This window comes from Chrysochloris asiatica, unplaced genomic scaffold (assembly GCF_000296735.1).
Source record: "Chrysochloris asiatica unplaced genomic scaffold, ChrAsi1.0 scaffold00442, whole genome shotgun sequence".
Classification (NCBI taxonomy): Eukaryota; Metazoa; Chordata; class Mammalia; order Afrosoricida; family Chrysochloridae; genus Chrysochloris; species Chrysochloris asiatica.
This window is the reverse complement of record NW_006408960.1, coordinates 972,707-989,836: the sequence shown is the minus strand read 5'-3', so window position 1 is coordinate 989,836 and position 17,130 is coordinate 972,707. Positions and strand designations below refer to the sequence as shown.

The 17,130-nt window shown below is 49.8% G+C and overlaps 2 protein-coding genes across 2 annotated transcripts in view; one reads left to right on the top strand and one right to left on the bottom strand.

Moving 5' to 3' along the window:
- MYO9B (myosin IXB) overlaps positions 1 to 6,246 on the bottom strand; it is a 109,759-nt gene extending 103,513 nt beyond the window's left edge. The window contains exon 1 of the mRNA XM_006877133.1: positions 6,136 to 6,246. Coding sequence (XP_006877195.1) covers positions 6,136 to 6,246 — 111 coding nt within the window. The remainder of the gene's footprint in view (positions 1 to 6,135) is intronic.
- Positions 6,247 to 11,951: 5,705 nt separating this feature from the next.
- Positions 11,952 to 17,130, top strand: part of HAUS8 (HAUS augmin-like complex, subunit 8) — a 26,266-nt gene continuing 21,087 nt past the window's right edge. The window contains exons 1-2 of the mRNA XM_006877132.1: positions 11,952 to 12,042; positions 13,363 to 13,427. Of these exons, the coding sequence (XP_006877194.1) occupies positions 11,952 to 12,042; positions 13,363 to 13,427 (156 nt within the window). The remainder of the gene's footprint in view (positions 12,043 to 13,362; positions 13,428 to 17,130) is intronic.

Sequence of the window (17,130 nt, the reverse complement as noted above, 5' to 3'; positions counted from 1 at the left end):
CTCGATGGCACCTGACAACAATAACATCCATAGCAGCAGCCACAAGACACACGGACATAGGCGAGGGGTGGGCAGTGAGACCCTATGCTGTGCTGTCGGGGTGGCACTGGAGACATCTGTAGTCATCACACCTAGGGGTCTCCCCAGTTTCACTGCTGTGTCCTGGAGGTGGCCTGGTCCTATCCCCACCCTTTACTTCTTCTGTCCCCCTGAGACCAGGAGGCCGACTCCTCAGGGCCACTGAGGGGAAGGGGCCGCTCCAGAGCATCTTTGGGTCTCACCTATGCACACCCAGCCTCATTAAGGAGCATCTTCAGTTAGAGACGAGGAAGCTGGTGAGCTTCCTGTGGGAACTCCAGAGTGCCCCTGGGCCCGTCCCAGGGAGTTGTGAAATGGGGCGCACTTTCAAGGGCTAGGTAAAAACCCCAAATGTCATCTCCAGCTCTCTAAAATGGAGCCCAGGAATCCTGGGATGCTGCAACATTTTCAACTGCTACCTTAAAGCCTGGAGGTTCAAGTCCACTAAGAGACACCTTGAAAGAAAGGCCTGGTGATCCGCTGTTGAAAACTGTGACACACATGGGGGTGTGCCAAGTCAGAAGCATCTCCATGGCAACTGGCTTGATTATGAATTCTGGTCCATCGTCCTGATAACAATGGGGGCAGAGGCCCCCCACACCCATTTTAAATTTCACCAGCTCCCTGGGCGGGGTTAAGTCCCAGCTCCTCAGTTGGGCACACACTGCCTGACAAGCGCAGCTCTGAACATAAACCAACCAACTAGCCAAGCCCGTTGTGTCAAATGGATTCAGACTCAGAGCAGAACTGCTACACAGGGTTTTCTTGGCTGTTATCTTTATGGAAGCAGAGTTCGCCTGGTCTTTCTTCTGTGGTACAGCCACAGAAGTGAGTTTAAACCACTGAGTGCAAACAATTTGCACCTCACCCAGGGCCTTAGTTCTGGATACAGCCAGAAAAATTCCATGAGATCCACGACTTTCCAAGCTGGATCCCTGCCTCCCTCCAACCAGGCAGGCACCTGGAAAATTACCTGGCAGGGCAATTCCAAAGTCTTTGTGGCCAACTCACCCACCCTTACAGTGGCTATTTAAATAAGTAAAAGATGAAGCAAAATGAACTACATTTTCGCCCCCCAAAGTCTATTAGTTTGACTACAAGGTTCCTAAATGTCACAAGTGGGTTGAGCTTAGCTGGTAACCACAAGGTTGGTGGTTCAAACCCCGACTCCTTCATAGTCCAAAAGACATTATTACAGTGCACACTTCAACTCTGTAACACATGTGGTCGCTATGAGCTGGAATGGCACAAGACAAACAACAGTCTGCCTGCCATTGCTGCATGCTGTCAAGCTGATTTTGACTCTTCCTGATCCTAGGTGACATAGCAGACCTGCCCCCTAGGGGTTTACTGCTTGTGATCTTTACAGAAGCAGATCGTCAGACCTTTCTTCCGCAGGATGATCCCTTCAAAATTCTTTTACAATGTAAAACTGAAATCTGTCCTGTGGCCAACAGCAGCAGCACCGGAACACCCTAACTGTACTACTTGCGCCTGCTCGCACGCATTCTCTACGTCTTTCTCTGCCTCACACACACACTCACTCACTCTGTCACACACACACCCCTCTGTGAGGTTGGGCAGAGCTGGGACTTAATGTGTGAGTCAGATGAGGACAGTTTATTCATGGCTCTGACTAACCCACAAGCCTAAGTAAGCCTGAATCACTACTTTCTTTCTCATCTACAGGCTGGGGCTCCAAATGTCTTGACTAGGAAGTGATAGAACCCAAACTCATAGTCTGCATTTCTGGATCATGCCTAATCTCCCAAGTGCTCTGTGTGCCGAAACAAAAAGGAGAAAGAGATGGAGGGGCAGCCCCAAGCTGCAGGGGTGGGCGGCTGGAGCCTAGCAGGGCGCAGACTGGGCCCTTTGTTCTGTGTCTTGGTCTGGGAGGGCAGAGAGCAGGGCTGTGAGGAGCCTGCACCAGGGAACGGGCTGCCTGGTACAGGGGACTCCCAGCACCCAGAGCGGCCCCCCAGGAACACAGACCAGGAATGTGGTGTCTGCTCCAAGCAGGTAAGTGACAATGTCACATGAAGACCAGAGGAGCAAACACAGGATAGTGTGTGCTTGTGGGTAAATGGACATCTCGTGCCCACGGAGGAGATAACTCAGCATACGAAACTACATTTATCCGGGGCACCCTTCAGGGTAGTTTTGACGAAGAGAATCGAATACTTCTAATCTCAGAAGGAAAGAGTAACAATTCAATCTAAGACGAGGGGCAAGGACAGTTCCTCCCCAAATCCAGTCCCAACACAAAGGCGAGAGACACAATGGTCCCCACTGTCCCCATGCCCCCAGTTCCTCCTTGCTCCTCCGTTCTCTGTGTCTGCTGCCTAACTCCAGCTTGGACTGCTCCTAACGGTTTCCTTTTATCAAGACGCTCCCTGAAGATTAAAAATTGAATGGCATGCAGAATCGACTTGCTGCTGCATTCTCTCACGACTCCTGGTTCTTTAGAAGCATTTTGTTAGGAGCTCAGCAAAAACCACTGCCCGTTGCCAGCAAGTCAAGTCCCATTCATGGAGTCCCCATGTGTGCAGAGTAGAACTTCCCCTAGGGTTTCTGAGGCGGTATGACCTTTTAGAACTAGATTGCCAATGCTTTCAAGGTGCCTCTGGAAGGGTTTGAACTGCCTGCTGAGCACCTTAACTGTTTGCGCCACTCAGGAACTCCCCAGAGACTCACTAAATGATGGGGGTGCTGAGATGAGAATCAGAAGTGGTTTTCAAATGGTGATTTTGTACCCAGGAGACCCTGGGCAATGTCTGGGCGTTATTTGGGGGTACTATGACTTGGAGGGGTGTGTGCTACTGGCAACGTGGGGCTGGAAATCAGGGATCCTGTTCAACACTTTACAGAGCTCAGGGCAGCCCCCTACTATAGAGAACATTCCAGAACCAAATACTAATGGTGTCCTGGCTGACATCCCCTGCTGTAAATATTCAGCCAGAAGGCCCCTTGGAGGCAAGGAGGGTGGGACTTTGTCTTGCTTGCTTGGACACTTCATTGGGAGAGACCAGGACATCATGTTTGGTAAAATGATGGAGGGTTACCGAAAATGAGAGAAACAGTAAGCTCAAACTTACCAAAGATTATGGAAGGGCCCACAACCAGAAAACGTTTCACCCTGGTATGTATATGGCTGCTGTGAGTTGGTAACTAAACCACAATGACAACAATCCTTCAGGACTCCCTGGGTGGCGCACGCAGTTAAGTGCTTGGCTGCGAACCTAAAGGCTGGTAGTTCTAACCCACTCAGAGGCACCTCAGAAGAAAGGTCTGGCAAACTGCTCCTGTGGAAAGTCATAGCCAGACAACCCCAGCCAGTAGTTCTACTCTGACACACATGGGGTTGCCAAGAGTCAGAATCAACTCAATGGTAGCCAGTTAATGATCCTTCATGTTTCTAGAATGGCCTTGGAGCCACCTCTGAAGGCATCTCCCCTCCTTGGGCCTCAGTTTCTATAGTAAAATAGGACCAACCATCCCCTTGTGGGGATAGTTGGCAGGATAAAAGAGCTGGTTATAGAAGACCATCCACGCAAGAAGCTGCTCACTAAAGTCTGTCTAGGAGGGATTCTGAAGGTATTTGCTCCTGAAATTTCCTTCTCCTGATGGCTTCTTTTCAGCAAAACGTGCTCCCTATTGTTGCTGTTAAGTGCCATCGAGTTGATTCTGACTCATAGTGACCCTGTATAGAGTTTCTGAGGAGCAGCTGGTGGGTTTGAACTGCTAACCTTGTGGTTTGCAGTCCAGTGCTGAGCCTACTTCTCCTTTGGTTTCCTTTCAGCAAGATGTGCTCCCTAGAGATTAAGAATTGACTGACGCTACCCTAGAATCCTGGAGTCCTGGTGTGGCACTGTGGGTTAATGTGCCAGACTGCAAAGCCGTTTGAACTGCAACATAGGCAGTTCAGACTCACCAGCTGCTCCTCAGAAACCCTATACAGGGTCGCTGGGGGGCAGAATTGACTTGACGGCACTTAACAACAACAACCACCCTAGAGTCCTGGTGTGGTGCTGTAGAATCAGCACTGGACTGCAAACCACAAGGTGGGAAGTTCAAACCCACCAGCAACTTCTTGGAAACCCTATACAGGGTTGCTATGAGTTGGAACCGACTTGACGGCACTTAACAAGTAGTGGTTAACAAATCGGGCTGTGAACCGCAAGGTCAGCAGTTCGAAACTACCAGTTGCTCCGTGGGAGAAGCATGAGGTTTTCTGCTTCCGTACAGATCTACAGCCTCAGAAACCCTGTACAGGGTCGCTGAGTCGGAACCGACTCCACGGCATATCACCACCACTGACTAAGAGACTGCTTCTGTCAAGATTACAGTCAAGAAGATCCCTTGGAGCTAGCTCAGTTCTTCTGTAATGCACAGGGATGGAACTGACTCAAAACAACAGGTTTAAAGGCCTTGAGCAGCACAAAGGGTTTGCACTCAACTACCAGTGTACTGGTGGGAGGTTCAAAGCCACCCAGAGGAACTGCAAAACACAGTCGCGTTGGTCTGCATCTGTAAAGCCAAGAAAACCCTATGGAGCGCCCACCTGCCCTGTAATACCTGGGGTCGCCAAGATTTACAATGAACTCCACAGCAAGACGTTATCCTTCAAGACTGGGCTTGGGGCCAGCCACCTCTTCCATGGAAACTTGCTGGAATCCCCCTTGCTCCAAAGCTTGCACGGGGTATCCCCGACTCTACCTTAACATCATCTTGGGCCATCTCTGCAAACTCCATTATTTCCAAGGGGGTCTCCACCAGAATGTCCCTCCTCTTGAGGAGGCATCTATGTCCCAGGGACCCAGCCCAGGAACTACCAGCTCTTGCTTCACTGATCTCTGGGCCCATCCAAGACCCATCATGGCCCTTTGGGAGATGAGGAAGGAAAGCTGCAGGTTAACAAGTTCCCTACTGGACAGCTAACCACAAGGTCAGTGGTTCAAACCCACCAGCCACTAACTCCTTGGAAATCCTATAAAGAAACAGTGGGGAATGTGCAGACTGTGGGCTTTATAAGCCCTTGAAATCATTTGGTCTGGCCCTGCCAAGGCAACCGCAGTTCCAGTCATCACATCGCTGTTGTTAAGTATCGTGGAGTCGGTCCCGACTCATAGTGACCCTGCACAGGGTTTCCGAGGCTGTAAATCTTTACGGGAGCAGAACGTCTCATCTTTCTCCTGCGGAATCGCTGGTAGTTTTGAACTGCCAACCTTGAGGTTAGCAGCCCGATTTGTAACTACCATGCTGAGTTAATTAAATGTTTGACCAAATATAGCAGGCTAATTTTTAAGTTGATAATTTTGTATGGGTTGTGAATGATGCTATAAATTTTGGCAGAAAAAAAGCTTCTTCACCCCTGCTATACAGGGTGATTATGAATTGGAACTGACTAGATGGCACTTAACAACAGAGTCAAAGAGAAAAGGGACATTCCGCAGTCCCAACCTGCTTCACCACATTGCATAAAGTAAAGGCTGGAAAGGACCTCTGGGAGGGTCTGGCCCAGGGATTTCCAGTCAGAAGGATGCACTCAAGCTTTGGGAACAGGTGCAACTTGCAAAAACATGCTCAACCCTGCAATTTTCTATTTGGGAAATAAAGAAGCAATGAAAGATCATTTCTGGGATATCAGCTGCAGAACTGGAAGCTGACCAAGATAGAGATCATTGTAAGAGTGATTCGGTGACTTTATGAGTCCGGGGGCTATGGCAAATCTGAGTAGGGGTGCATGAGAGACAACACTATGGCTGTCAAGAAGGGTTGGGTATCAAAGATGAGAAATACTCAGTAAGGTCATCCCACAAATTTTACAAGCAAAGAAAGAGTCAAACAGAACTCTCCAAGGTCAAGACCTCTAAAAGGAGCCTGGGTAGGCTGCTAACTGGAGGGCTGGCAGTTTGATCTCACCCGGTGGCTCTGGAGAGAAAAGACCCAGTGATGGGCTCCTGTAAAGATCACAGCCTAGAAAACTCTCCGCTATGAGTTGGAATCGATTTGACATACAATAGGACTCTCAACATGGCGGTTCCCCAGGGCCCCCACCTGGCCACGCTTCTGATTCTGGGCTAGGCAGTAGGGGTGGGGTGGGGGCAGGGATGGGCATATGTAGACTGGGAAGATGAGCTTGGTGAGGGTAGGGACCTTGTCTGCCATGTTTGTCACTGTGCCCCAATCCAAATTTAGTGTCTGAAGAACATACTATTGGGGGCTTGAATCATGTATCCTGGGTCCTTCCACATGGAAACAAAGGAGGTGGTTCCGCCTCAGGGACTTTCTTTACTTTTAATGATCCAGGTTCATGTTCTGAGTGGGCTATAAAACCAAGCTCTCTAGCAGTCTTTGGCTGAGTGTGTTCCCACTCCTGAAGACTCCACGTGTGTAGAGCAGAACTGCTCCACAAAGTCTCCAAGGTTGTGACCTTTCAGAAGCAGACCACTGGGCTTATCTTGGGTGGGTTGAAACCTTTTGGCTAGTGGTAGTAGAGCTGTCACCCTTTGCTCCACCAGGATCCCCACAGATGGAGGGAGAAAAATTAACGTAGATCGAAACTCCTGACCCAATGAGGTGCCTGACAGAAGACAACAGAGCCAGGCCCCAGCAAGGAAAATCTGAGGGTATTTTAAAACCCACAGGGTTAATCAGATGCTGAAGCAACTTTTTTTAGAGCCGTGGAAGTCACTTCCCACTATTCCTGAGCTCCTTGAGACAACGTGGGAAAGGTGGGCGCTGGGGCCCTCCCACTAGGAGACACAGAGTCCCTGTCAGCTCCCACGTCAGCTGCATTTCCAGGGGGACAAAAGGGGTGGACTAGGCCTTGCATCAGTAGGTCCCTTGTGTATGGGCACCCGGGAAAGCAGGTCTGGCCGCTAAGCCTTTATTGTGGGAGCTCAGGCCGACACCGGAGGCAGATTTCCTGTCTGCAGTTTTACCCATTTAAGTCCAAGGATGCAACCCCACAGAGGTAAGCGCACACTGCCCCCCCCCCCATTCTGAAACCCACTTCCGGCCCTTCCTTGGGGAGCCAGCAACTCCTTCCTCACTGGCAGCTGGGACCCCAGACTTCAGCCAGACCTGTCCCCGGGGCTCCTTCCTCACTAGGAGGCTGCTGGGGACCCTAGACGCCAACCAGACCTATCCCTTTGCTGGGGCTTCTTTCTCACCACGCAACCCAACTGGGACCCCAGACTCCAGCCAGATCTGTCTTAGAAGAAGAGTGAAGTGGCTGCTCAAGTTTTCAGGACCCGGAGACCGGGCCCAGTCATTCAGCGGTGCGGGATGAATCAAAAGGGAAGGGATCCGATCTCCCAACGCTGCAGTACAAACTACTCTCTCCTCTTCCCCCCTCCCCCCAGGCCCTCCCTTTAGTTCCAACCATGCTTCTACCATCTCTTCTTCCCTCCCAAGGCCAGCTTGCCCCCTCCCCAGTAACAGGCGGCCACTCCAGTGGGCTCAAACCGCCGACATTTGCACACCCCCGAGGTGCCAGGCGCCGCCCTCAGCCTCATACACTCTGCCTCTAGCCTTGAACCGCGGCAGCGCCCCCAGGCTGTTCCTGTATCCCTTTCCCCTACAGCACCCCGGCTGTCCCACTAAGCCGCCTAGCACTTCTCCCCCAGCCCGGGCCTCTCCACCCCGCCTTCTTACCTCCTCCTCCTTCCAGCCCCGTTTCCTGCGACCCTCTAACTCCCCCCTCAAGCCACGTCCTCCTTGAGAAGTTGCTCAAACCCACAAGTTCTCTCCACCCCTAAACTCCCTCTCCAACCTCATCAGGGCCACCCCGGACTCCATCAGCTTCCTCCTTTTTCGTTCCTGTCGGACCGATAACCCTGCAGCCCCTCTACGACCCTTAGTCTCGTTCCCGCCCCCCAGCCTCTGCTTCCACGTCTCCTTTAAGCGCTCAGCCTTGGCCCCCCCTCACCAGCCGTTCTCCTCCTCCCGACAAGCCCCTCGAGCAAACACCTCCGCCCAACGCGCGCTCAGCACTTACCAGGGCCTCGGCCGCCGCGCGCCGTGATCCCGGGCCCGCTCGCCGCCCGCCGGCAACCGCCGGCCGCCCGCAGCTACTCCACTGCTCCGCCTAGCCGCGCCCGCCGCTCCCCCTCGGGCGCCTGCTTCCGGGTTCCGGAGGGGAGGTGTTGGGGGCGTAGCGCCAGCGCGCTTTCGGGGCGGGGAGAAATAAACCACACCTCCTCAGGCCCGTCCTCCGCCTCCGCCTCCCCGCCCCACCTTGTGGGCGAGACCAAGTTTGAAGGATAGCGGGGGAAATGAACACGTAGAGGACTTAAACGGTTCACGCAGCCCGTGTTTTCCGGAGTCTGCGGTTCACGGTCACCCCTCCTGCGGTTGTGGAATGGGACATAGGGGCGTGGCCGGCTTCGAGGAGCCTGCCTTCGAGCTGAAGGCGGGAAAATGGCGGATTCCTCAGTGCGTGGCTGTGGGTGAGTTGGGGTGCCGGAGTTAGATTTGGAGGGACGGCTGCGATCGAGGTCTGGAGGAGAGGGGTCTGTAGAACTGTGGGGCGAGGGCCCTCGGGTCGAAGCTGCTGCGTCTCTGTCGAGGACCTTCTGGTAATCGCAGGCCCGGACATTCACGCTGCTTCTGCGCATGTTCGGGGGGCGCGGGCGCCCTAAGGAACATAAGTTCGAATCCGGAGGCTATGTGTTCCAGTCCCGGGCCCACAAATTCGAATACTAAGGACGCAACTTCTAATTCCGGGGCCGTAGCCTAGTTGAGGGGCGAGGTTGGATCAAATGTTTCCTCTTTCTATGCTTCGCGTTCCTCCGCTGCGAAATGGGCTGATAACAGTCATTCAACATCACAAGTCTTCTCTGTCAGACTTGTATAGGCCCCGGAACAAATGAGTGGTGGTTATTAGTAAAATTAACTTTATTTTGTTGTTGTTATGTGTCGTGGAGTCGGTTCCGACTCTTAGCGACCCCGTACAGGGTTTCCGAGGCTGTAAATCTTTACGGGAGCAGAAAGCCTCATGTTTCTCCCTCGGAACAGCTGGTAGTTTCGAACTGCTGACCCAGAGGTTAGCAGCCTGATTCATAACCACTACGCTTCCAGAGCTCCTTAATTACGGACAATTAAAAGGTTGCGTATCTCCTTTGATCCTCCCAGCCCCGTTATTCTGTCCTCCCATTTACAGATAAGATGATGGAGTCATTTGCAAACATTTGCAAACAAGAGATCTTGAATGCTTATCTGGTTCCAGGCCTGATTCTGGGGCAGCGTTTGTCTTGTTCTTTGGCCACTGTTATTATTGAGTATTTGAGGTGAGCCAGGTGCTGAGGACACAACAGAATTACAAGGTAAAGAAAGTCCTGCCCTCCCTGAGTGAGTTCATGGAGAACTCACTATGATGCAGAGGGCTTTTCAGTGGCTCGCTTTCCAGATGTATATTGCCAGGCTTTTCTTCCAGTCATCCCTGGTGCTAGGAGCACTTCTCTTACCAGCTGTGACAATCAGAAATGTCGCCAGATAGTGTTAAATGCCCCTGTTGGAGGGTTAAGTTCACCCAGGGGCCCCTAATGTTGTTAAGTGCCTTTGAGTCGATTCCGACTCATTGCGACTCTGTGTAAGGTTTCCAAGGAGCGACTAGTGAGTTTGAACTGCCAACCGTGCGATTAGCTTATGCTACAGTACCCCACCAGGACTCTGTTAAATGCCTCTGTTGTGGTTGTTAAGTACTGTGCAGTTAGTTCCAACTTATAATGATCCTGGATAGGGTTTCCAAGGAACGGCTGGTGGGTTTGCACCACTGACCTTGTGGTTAGCAGTTCAGTGTTTATCCTACAACGCCACAAAATCTAGTGGTGCCTCTGGGTTAGTCAGACAACAAATGATTGTTTTTAAATCCTGCCTGCTAGACATCGGGGTACAATGAGGAGCGACAGCAGTTCCTAACTGGTGCAGAAATGCTCATCACATATTCCTGAGACTGTAGCCTGTGCTAGGAGCCCCCTGGGTGATGCAAATGGTGAACACGCTTGGCTGCTAGCCAGAAAACTGGAGGTTTGAGTCCACCGAGAGGCGCCTGGAAAGAAAGGCCATTAAAACCCCTGAAACACAGTTCTCCTCTGACACTTGATTGTCACATGTTAGAGCTAACTCCATGGCACCTAACAACAGCTCGCTACACCATGGATGAACCTCAAAACCCTGAATGAAGCTCAGTAAAAGAAGCCAGGCATAAAAAAGGCCACACAGTTTCTGATTCCATTTCTATGCAATGTCCAGAACAAGCAGATCCAGAGACAGAAAGTGGAATAGGGGTGCTTATTGTTAAGTGTCGTCGAATTGGTTCTGACTTATAGCAACTCTGTATAGGGTTTCCAAGGAGCCACTGGTGAGTTTGAACCGCCAACCGTGTGGTGAGCAGTCAAGTGCCTATCCTACAGTGCCAACCCAGAAAGTGTAATAGTAGTTGTCCAGTCTGACACGAGCTCTGTGGGGCTCGGGAGTGGGGAGTGACTGCCGGGGGAGGGGGAGGGTATGTGGTTTCTGTTTGCAATGATGAGAATATGCTGGGATGAAGTAGAGGTGGTGGTTGCCCGATGTTATGAATGTACTAAATGCCACTACATTGCTCACTGTAAGGTAGTTACGTTTTCCCCCCTTTGAGTTGTGAAAATATATATGACGAAACCTATGCCGATTCACCAATTTCCACATGTCCTGTTCCGTGACGTTGATGGATAGTATTCTTCAAGGTGTGCATTTATTCTCACTATCCTTTCCTGAGTTGTTCCATCATAAAATGGTTAAGCAACTCTCAATTTAAGCAGAAGGAGGTGTGATGTAACAGGAGAGAGAGACTGTGAGGCCGGAACCGCTGACTCACTAGCAGCAGGCGCGGGACAGTCCGGGATGACTCCCAGGTTTCCAGTCTGGGCGAGTGGGCAGAAGAAGATGCCAGGAACAGACACACCAGAAGCGCAGGGTAGGGCAAGCCCAGGGGCGGGGACCAGGCCTTGGCACTTTCACTGGGCCAACTTCATTTGCTTAATGCAGCCGCTCAATGCAGCAGTGGGATTTCCCTTGGTGGGGGCTCTGAAGACCTCCAAAGTGGGATACAATCGAGCTTGGGAGCACTCCAAAGTGGGATACAATCGAGCTTGGGAGCACAATCAGCAGACAGATGACCATGACAAATGTCTGGTGGGTATTTACAGACTCCTCCCAACTCTGCAACTTGGGATCACCAAAGTCAGCATTGATTCAGTGACAAGTGCTTGAGGCATCCCTGGATAGTGTAAACAGTTCCTGTCCCTGGATGCTAACCAAAAAAATTGGAAGTTAGAATCATCCCTTCCTGCTTCAGAAGAAAGACTTGGCAATCGATTTCTGAAAAATCTACCACTGAAAACCCCATGGAGCACAGCTCTACTGTGACACACATGGGGTCACCAGGGATTGGAACTGACTTGAAGGCAACTGATTTCACTCTGTGCAGGTGGTGGCAACTTAACAGTGAGCAGACAGATAAGGAGTCGCCCGCACTTGCCAAGAGCTTGTGGAGCCTAGCTTCTGGCTGCCACTGGTCTTTGTGAAATGTGGTCCACCTTGTCTGTGGCTGGCTTCAAGCCCTTCCTTGTCCCTCATTGTCTGTAGCAGGGGTCAGCCAATTACAGGCTGCACACCGAAGCCCTTACTTATATACAATTAGCGAGCCCAAAACTGTGTTTACATTTTTATATGGCTGTAAAAAAAAAAAATCAAAAGACTACTTTCTGACATGTGAAATGTCGATGTCCATGTCTGTGTGTGAGTAAAGTTTTATTGGCACACAGCCACCCTCATTTCTTTATGCAGCATCTAACTATTTACATGTATACTAGCATAGTTCAGCAGACATGGCCGAGACTATCTGGTTCACAAAGCTGGCACTGTTTACTCTGTTCCCCATGGAAAACGTTGCTGACCCCAGGACTGTTAGAGAAACAGGTCTGAACCTTTTAGCTCTTCAGAGTTATTTTGGCATAGACCATCTTCCCCATATAGGGTCGCTATGGGTCAGAACCTGCTCTACGGCACTTAAGAGCAACAACTAACTGAAAAGTTGGGGGCTGAACATATCCACCTGTCCTAGAGTAGAAAGCCCTGGCAGTCTGCTTCTGTCAAGATTCTGACGGAGAAACTCCATGGAGCAGGCTACTCTATAACACATGGGGTTGCCGGGAGTGGACCATTGACTAGACAGCAGCAGGTTGGGTTGGGTTACTCCAGTATGACTGAGAACATCTCCTCTAGACCTTGTTTGCAAACACAGTCTTGTGCACAGGGACCGGGAGTTAGAATGTGGGCACAGCTTTTGGAGGGACACTGTTCACCTCTGGTACTCGCGTTACCCCTTGTGACCGGGGCTGTTCCTGTTGGTTGACCTGCCCTGTAGGAATCAGCACGGGTTGGGTGGGGGGCTACTGGATCTGGGCTCTGAGAAGCCCAAGCTTTGGGCTCACCGAGGTACTTCACATGTTTCCTACGGCTGCTTGTTCAATAAGGTATGCCTTAGTCTTCTAGGATTGCCATAACAAACAGTACACATGGTGGCTTTCAAAACCAGAACCCATTTCCTCACAGATCAGGAGGCTGGAAGGTCTAAGGGGAGGGAATTCCTGTTCTCTTTCAATACTAGTAGCTGCCTACAACCCATTGGCAACCCATCGGGCGCAGTTCCTGAACTTGCACCCGTACCTGCCCCTGCCTTCGCATGGCCTCTTCACTGTCTCTGCTGCTTTGTCTGTTCTGCACTTTTGATGACACCACCAGAAGGGACTAGGGTTTGGACCCACCCTAACCTGGTATGACCCTGTTAACCAAAGAAAGCCTGTTTCCAAACACAGATATATTCACAGGTATAGGAGTCCTGGTATGGCACTATAGGATAAGCACTGGGCCGCAAGGTCGGAGATTCAAACTCATCAGCTGCTCCTCGGAAACCCTCTATAGGGTCGCTGTGAATCGAAACCGGCTTGACAGCACTTAACAACAACAGGGGGTTGTTGTTGTTGTTATGTGCTGTGGAGTCGGTTCTGACTCATAGCGACCCTGTATAGGGTTTCCGAGGCTGTAAATCTTTACAGGACCAGAAAGACTCATCTTTCTTCCGCAGAACAGCTGGTAGTTTCGAACTGCTGACCTTAAGGTTCGCAGCCCAACTCGTAACCACTATGCTACCAGAGTTCCTTAGGGGGTTAGGACTTCACAAATTTAGGGGTACACACAATTTAACCCATAATGAGATACAAGGACCTTCTTTTCTAGGAAGCCATCGCCAGCAGGTTCCAATACCCCTAGTGGTGCGAAACCCAAAGGAAAACGAGTACAAGGTGAGCAAAGTCGGGATCTGCCTCACAACCCAGTGTTTTTGAAAAAGTGACTTTTCATTCATGCTGCCAGGTGGGGGTTCCAGGAGACCTGCAGGTGGAGCCCAGCAAACTCACTAGTGGAAAGGCAGAAAGGGTGGAGCCAAGTCGGAGGGTGGTGGGTATAACAGGGAATGGATAAGACCCAGGGAGGGAAGCAGAAGGATGGGTTTTGGAGACTAATGGGGCGAGGGGCTACATAGGGAGTGAGCTGGGGGGTAGGAAAAACAAACAGAGGCACTGGAGGGGTAGATGCTTCCCACCCCAGCCTTGCATAAAGTCTACTTTTGGATTTGATGTCCAGTCAGTAGTCTTTGATCATAGCTCCCTATTGGATAGACGGTACCCTTAGCCCAGGTTCTTGCATGTACTAAGTGTTCTGTAAACATTCTTATATATGTTGTTGTTGTTATGTGCAGTGGAGTCGATTCTGACTCATAGTGACTCTGGACAGGGTTTCCAAGGCTATAAATATTTACGGGAGCAGAATGCCTCATCTTTCTCCCATGGAACAGCTGGTAGTTTCGAACTGCTGACCCTGAGGTGAGCAGCCAGATTACATCTGTGAGAAAAAAAAAAAAAATAGAAAGCCCATTCTTGTCGAGTTGATTCAGACTTAGGGCAACCTCATGTGTGCAGTGTAGAGCCGTCCCAGAGAGTTTTCAAGGCTGTGTCCTTTTGGAAGCAGATCGCCAGGCTTGCCTTCATAGGTGCTTCTGGATGGATTTGCACCACTGACCTTTTGGTCATTAGCTAGATGGGTTTGTGCCACCTGTTGTTATGTGCCGTGGAGTCAGTTCTGACTCATAGTGACCCTGTACAGGGTTTCCAAGGCTGTAAATCTTTACGGGAACAGAAAGCCTCATCTTTCTCCCGCGGAACAGCTGGCAGTTTCAAACTGCTGGCCCAGAGGATAGCAGCCCGATTTGTAACCACTCCGCTACCGGAGCTCATACAGCTGATTTTCCTTGTTAATGTTCTCGTAGATGATAGCTGTCCCATAAAAGCTGCTAAAGGACACATATGATGGTGTCAAGAGGAGCAGTTCCTCTGTTCCTGCTGTTTGAGTGCCCAGCTTCCTGATGGCCAAGGGTCAGGGGTCTGTTGAGTCCTCGTGGTCGTTTTTTTCAGTTTATGTTAGAAGCAGATTTTGTCTGTCTGTCTCCCCACAGGAGGAAGAATGATTGAACCCCGATATTTGCAGTATGAGAAGAAAACAACCAAAAAGGTAACCCTCAATTTATGTTGACAATCCTTCTCAAAGCTGAGAAAAGTCTGCCGAGCTAGTCACAGCGTGGCTGGGCAGAAGCATCATGGGATCCTTGCCCAGTGGTATTTGAGATCGTCAGCCATTCATGCTGAGGTGTGAGCTGCCAATCACTGTAAGACTTCTTTTGCAAAGCTGGGTTCCTTGCTGAAACATAAAATTGATCCTGCTTTTTACTCCCAGTAATTCAGTTTCTGCATTCTCTTCAGGAGGAAATTCTACTAGGTGCCCAGGCACATCATCCTTAGTACAATTTGGTGTTTTAAGCAGCCTGCAGGCTTTTAAGGGAACATTCTTATCAATGGAGAAAAGATTGAAGTTGTCAAGGACTTCATTCTTCTTGGATCAGCTATCAACACTTATGGAAATAGCAGTCAAGAAATCAAACGACATATTGCATTAAGCAAATCTGCTGCACAAGATCTTTTTAAAGTGTTGGCAGAGCAAGGATGTCAGCTGGAGGACTAAGGTGCGCCTGACCCAAGCCATATTTTCAATAACCTCATATGCATGCAAAAGCTGGACAGTGAATAAGGAAGACTGTAGAAGAATTGATGCTTTTGAGTTGTGGTGTTGGAGGAGAATATTGAAAATGCCATGGGCTGCCAAAAGAATCAATAGATCTGCTTTGGAAGAAGTGCAGCCAGAGTGCTCCTTGGAGGCCAGGATGGCTGATCTTTGTCTCTCATACTTTGGACATATTGTCAGGAGGGAGCAGTCACTGGAGAAGGATATCATGTTTGGTAAGGTGGAGGGTCAGAGAAAAAGAGGAAGACCCCCAACGAGATGGATTGGCCAAGTGGCAGCATCAATGGGCTCAGGCGTGGCAACAGTAGTGAGGTTGGCCCAGGATCGGGCAGTGTTTTGTTCTGCTGTGCATAGGGTCGCTATGAGTCGATACCACCTCAATGACACCTAATAACAACAACAAATGGGGGGAAAAAGAAACAACCCAGCATGCCAGACTCACCCATGCTGGGTTCTTTATTTTTTAAGTCAGCTGTGGTGTGTCCACCGCAAAATATTATACAACCATTAAAAACAACAGCATGGTTCATATGTTGTTCCAGGAATATTGTGGATTGCCGTTGAGTTGGCTCCTACTCATATTGACCTTACGCACAACAGGAGACTGTGCCCTGCCGTTTGGTACCTTTAGCATCAGTGTTGTATCTGAGTCCATTGTGGTTGCTCTGCCAGCCCATCTCTGAGAGGGTTCCCCACTGTAATTGGCCCCCCACTTAACAAAGAAGATGTTCTTTTCTAGTAACTGCTCTTTCCTGCTAGCATGTCCAAAGTAATAGTCAAATCTATTTTGACTATTTGGCAAAGTCTTGCCATCCTGGTTTCTGAGGAACATTCTGATTCTGAGACTGATTCATTCTGTTGGCAGTCCAGGGTACACTCAGTATTCTTCACCAACATGGCAGCAACCAACCGTTCAGATTCAGCACTTCTTCTCCTGTCTTCCTTGCTCAGTGTCCACATTCATAGGAAGTGATTGAAAAGATAATGGCTTGAGTTAGGCGCACTTTCGTCATCAAAGTGACATCTTTGGCAGGACAAAGTGATAAGAATGGCTTTAGAAAATAGCCTGATGGTTTCAAACACTAAACATTTGTTTACCCAACGGCCCAGGCAATCTCTGAATGTTCACAAAATAAACTGTCTCAAGAATATCCCTATCTGTTTTGTTCATAAGAACCCCAAACTGAAAACAGCATTTGTGTCCCTCACCAGTAAAGTGAATAAACACATGGTAGCATATTCATGCAGTCAAATACTTTTCAGTAATAAAACAGCTGTAGAAGTGAGGAGGAAGACTTCGGCTGACTTACTGTGGACATGTCATCAGGAAAGACCAACTGCTAAAAAGTTGTATCATGGTTGTCAAAGTAGAATAAACCCCTTCATGAAATGGGCCAACACTTAACTGCTACAAAAGATCATGAAGATGGCATAGGACCAGGAAACATTCCCTTCTGTTGGACATAAGGTTGATGTGAGTTGGAGCCCACTTAATAGCATCTAACAACTACAACAGGCAAAGGCAAACAATGTGGGTGAATCTCGAAAATGAATGAGAAAGCCTTAGACCGGAGTACATAGTGTAGGGTTTTGTTCGCGTGAAGCTATAAAAGTGGTGTCAAGGTGGCTTCTGACCCCTGACTTCACAAGGGGGAAGGCAAATCAAACTCAGCGTCAGCTCAAGGTGAGACATATCTCTACCCTCCATCCTTTACCAGTTCTGATACTAACTGTCCTACCCGGCACATTCTGCTTCTCTGCTGGGTTTGACAATCCATTGCTATCATCACCCACAACTCATAGACCATCTTCATGATTATGAGGGTTCTTAGGGAAGTTAACAGCTTACAATTTAGGATCAGAAGCACAGTT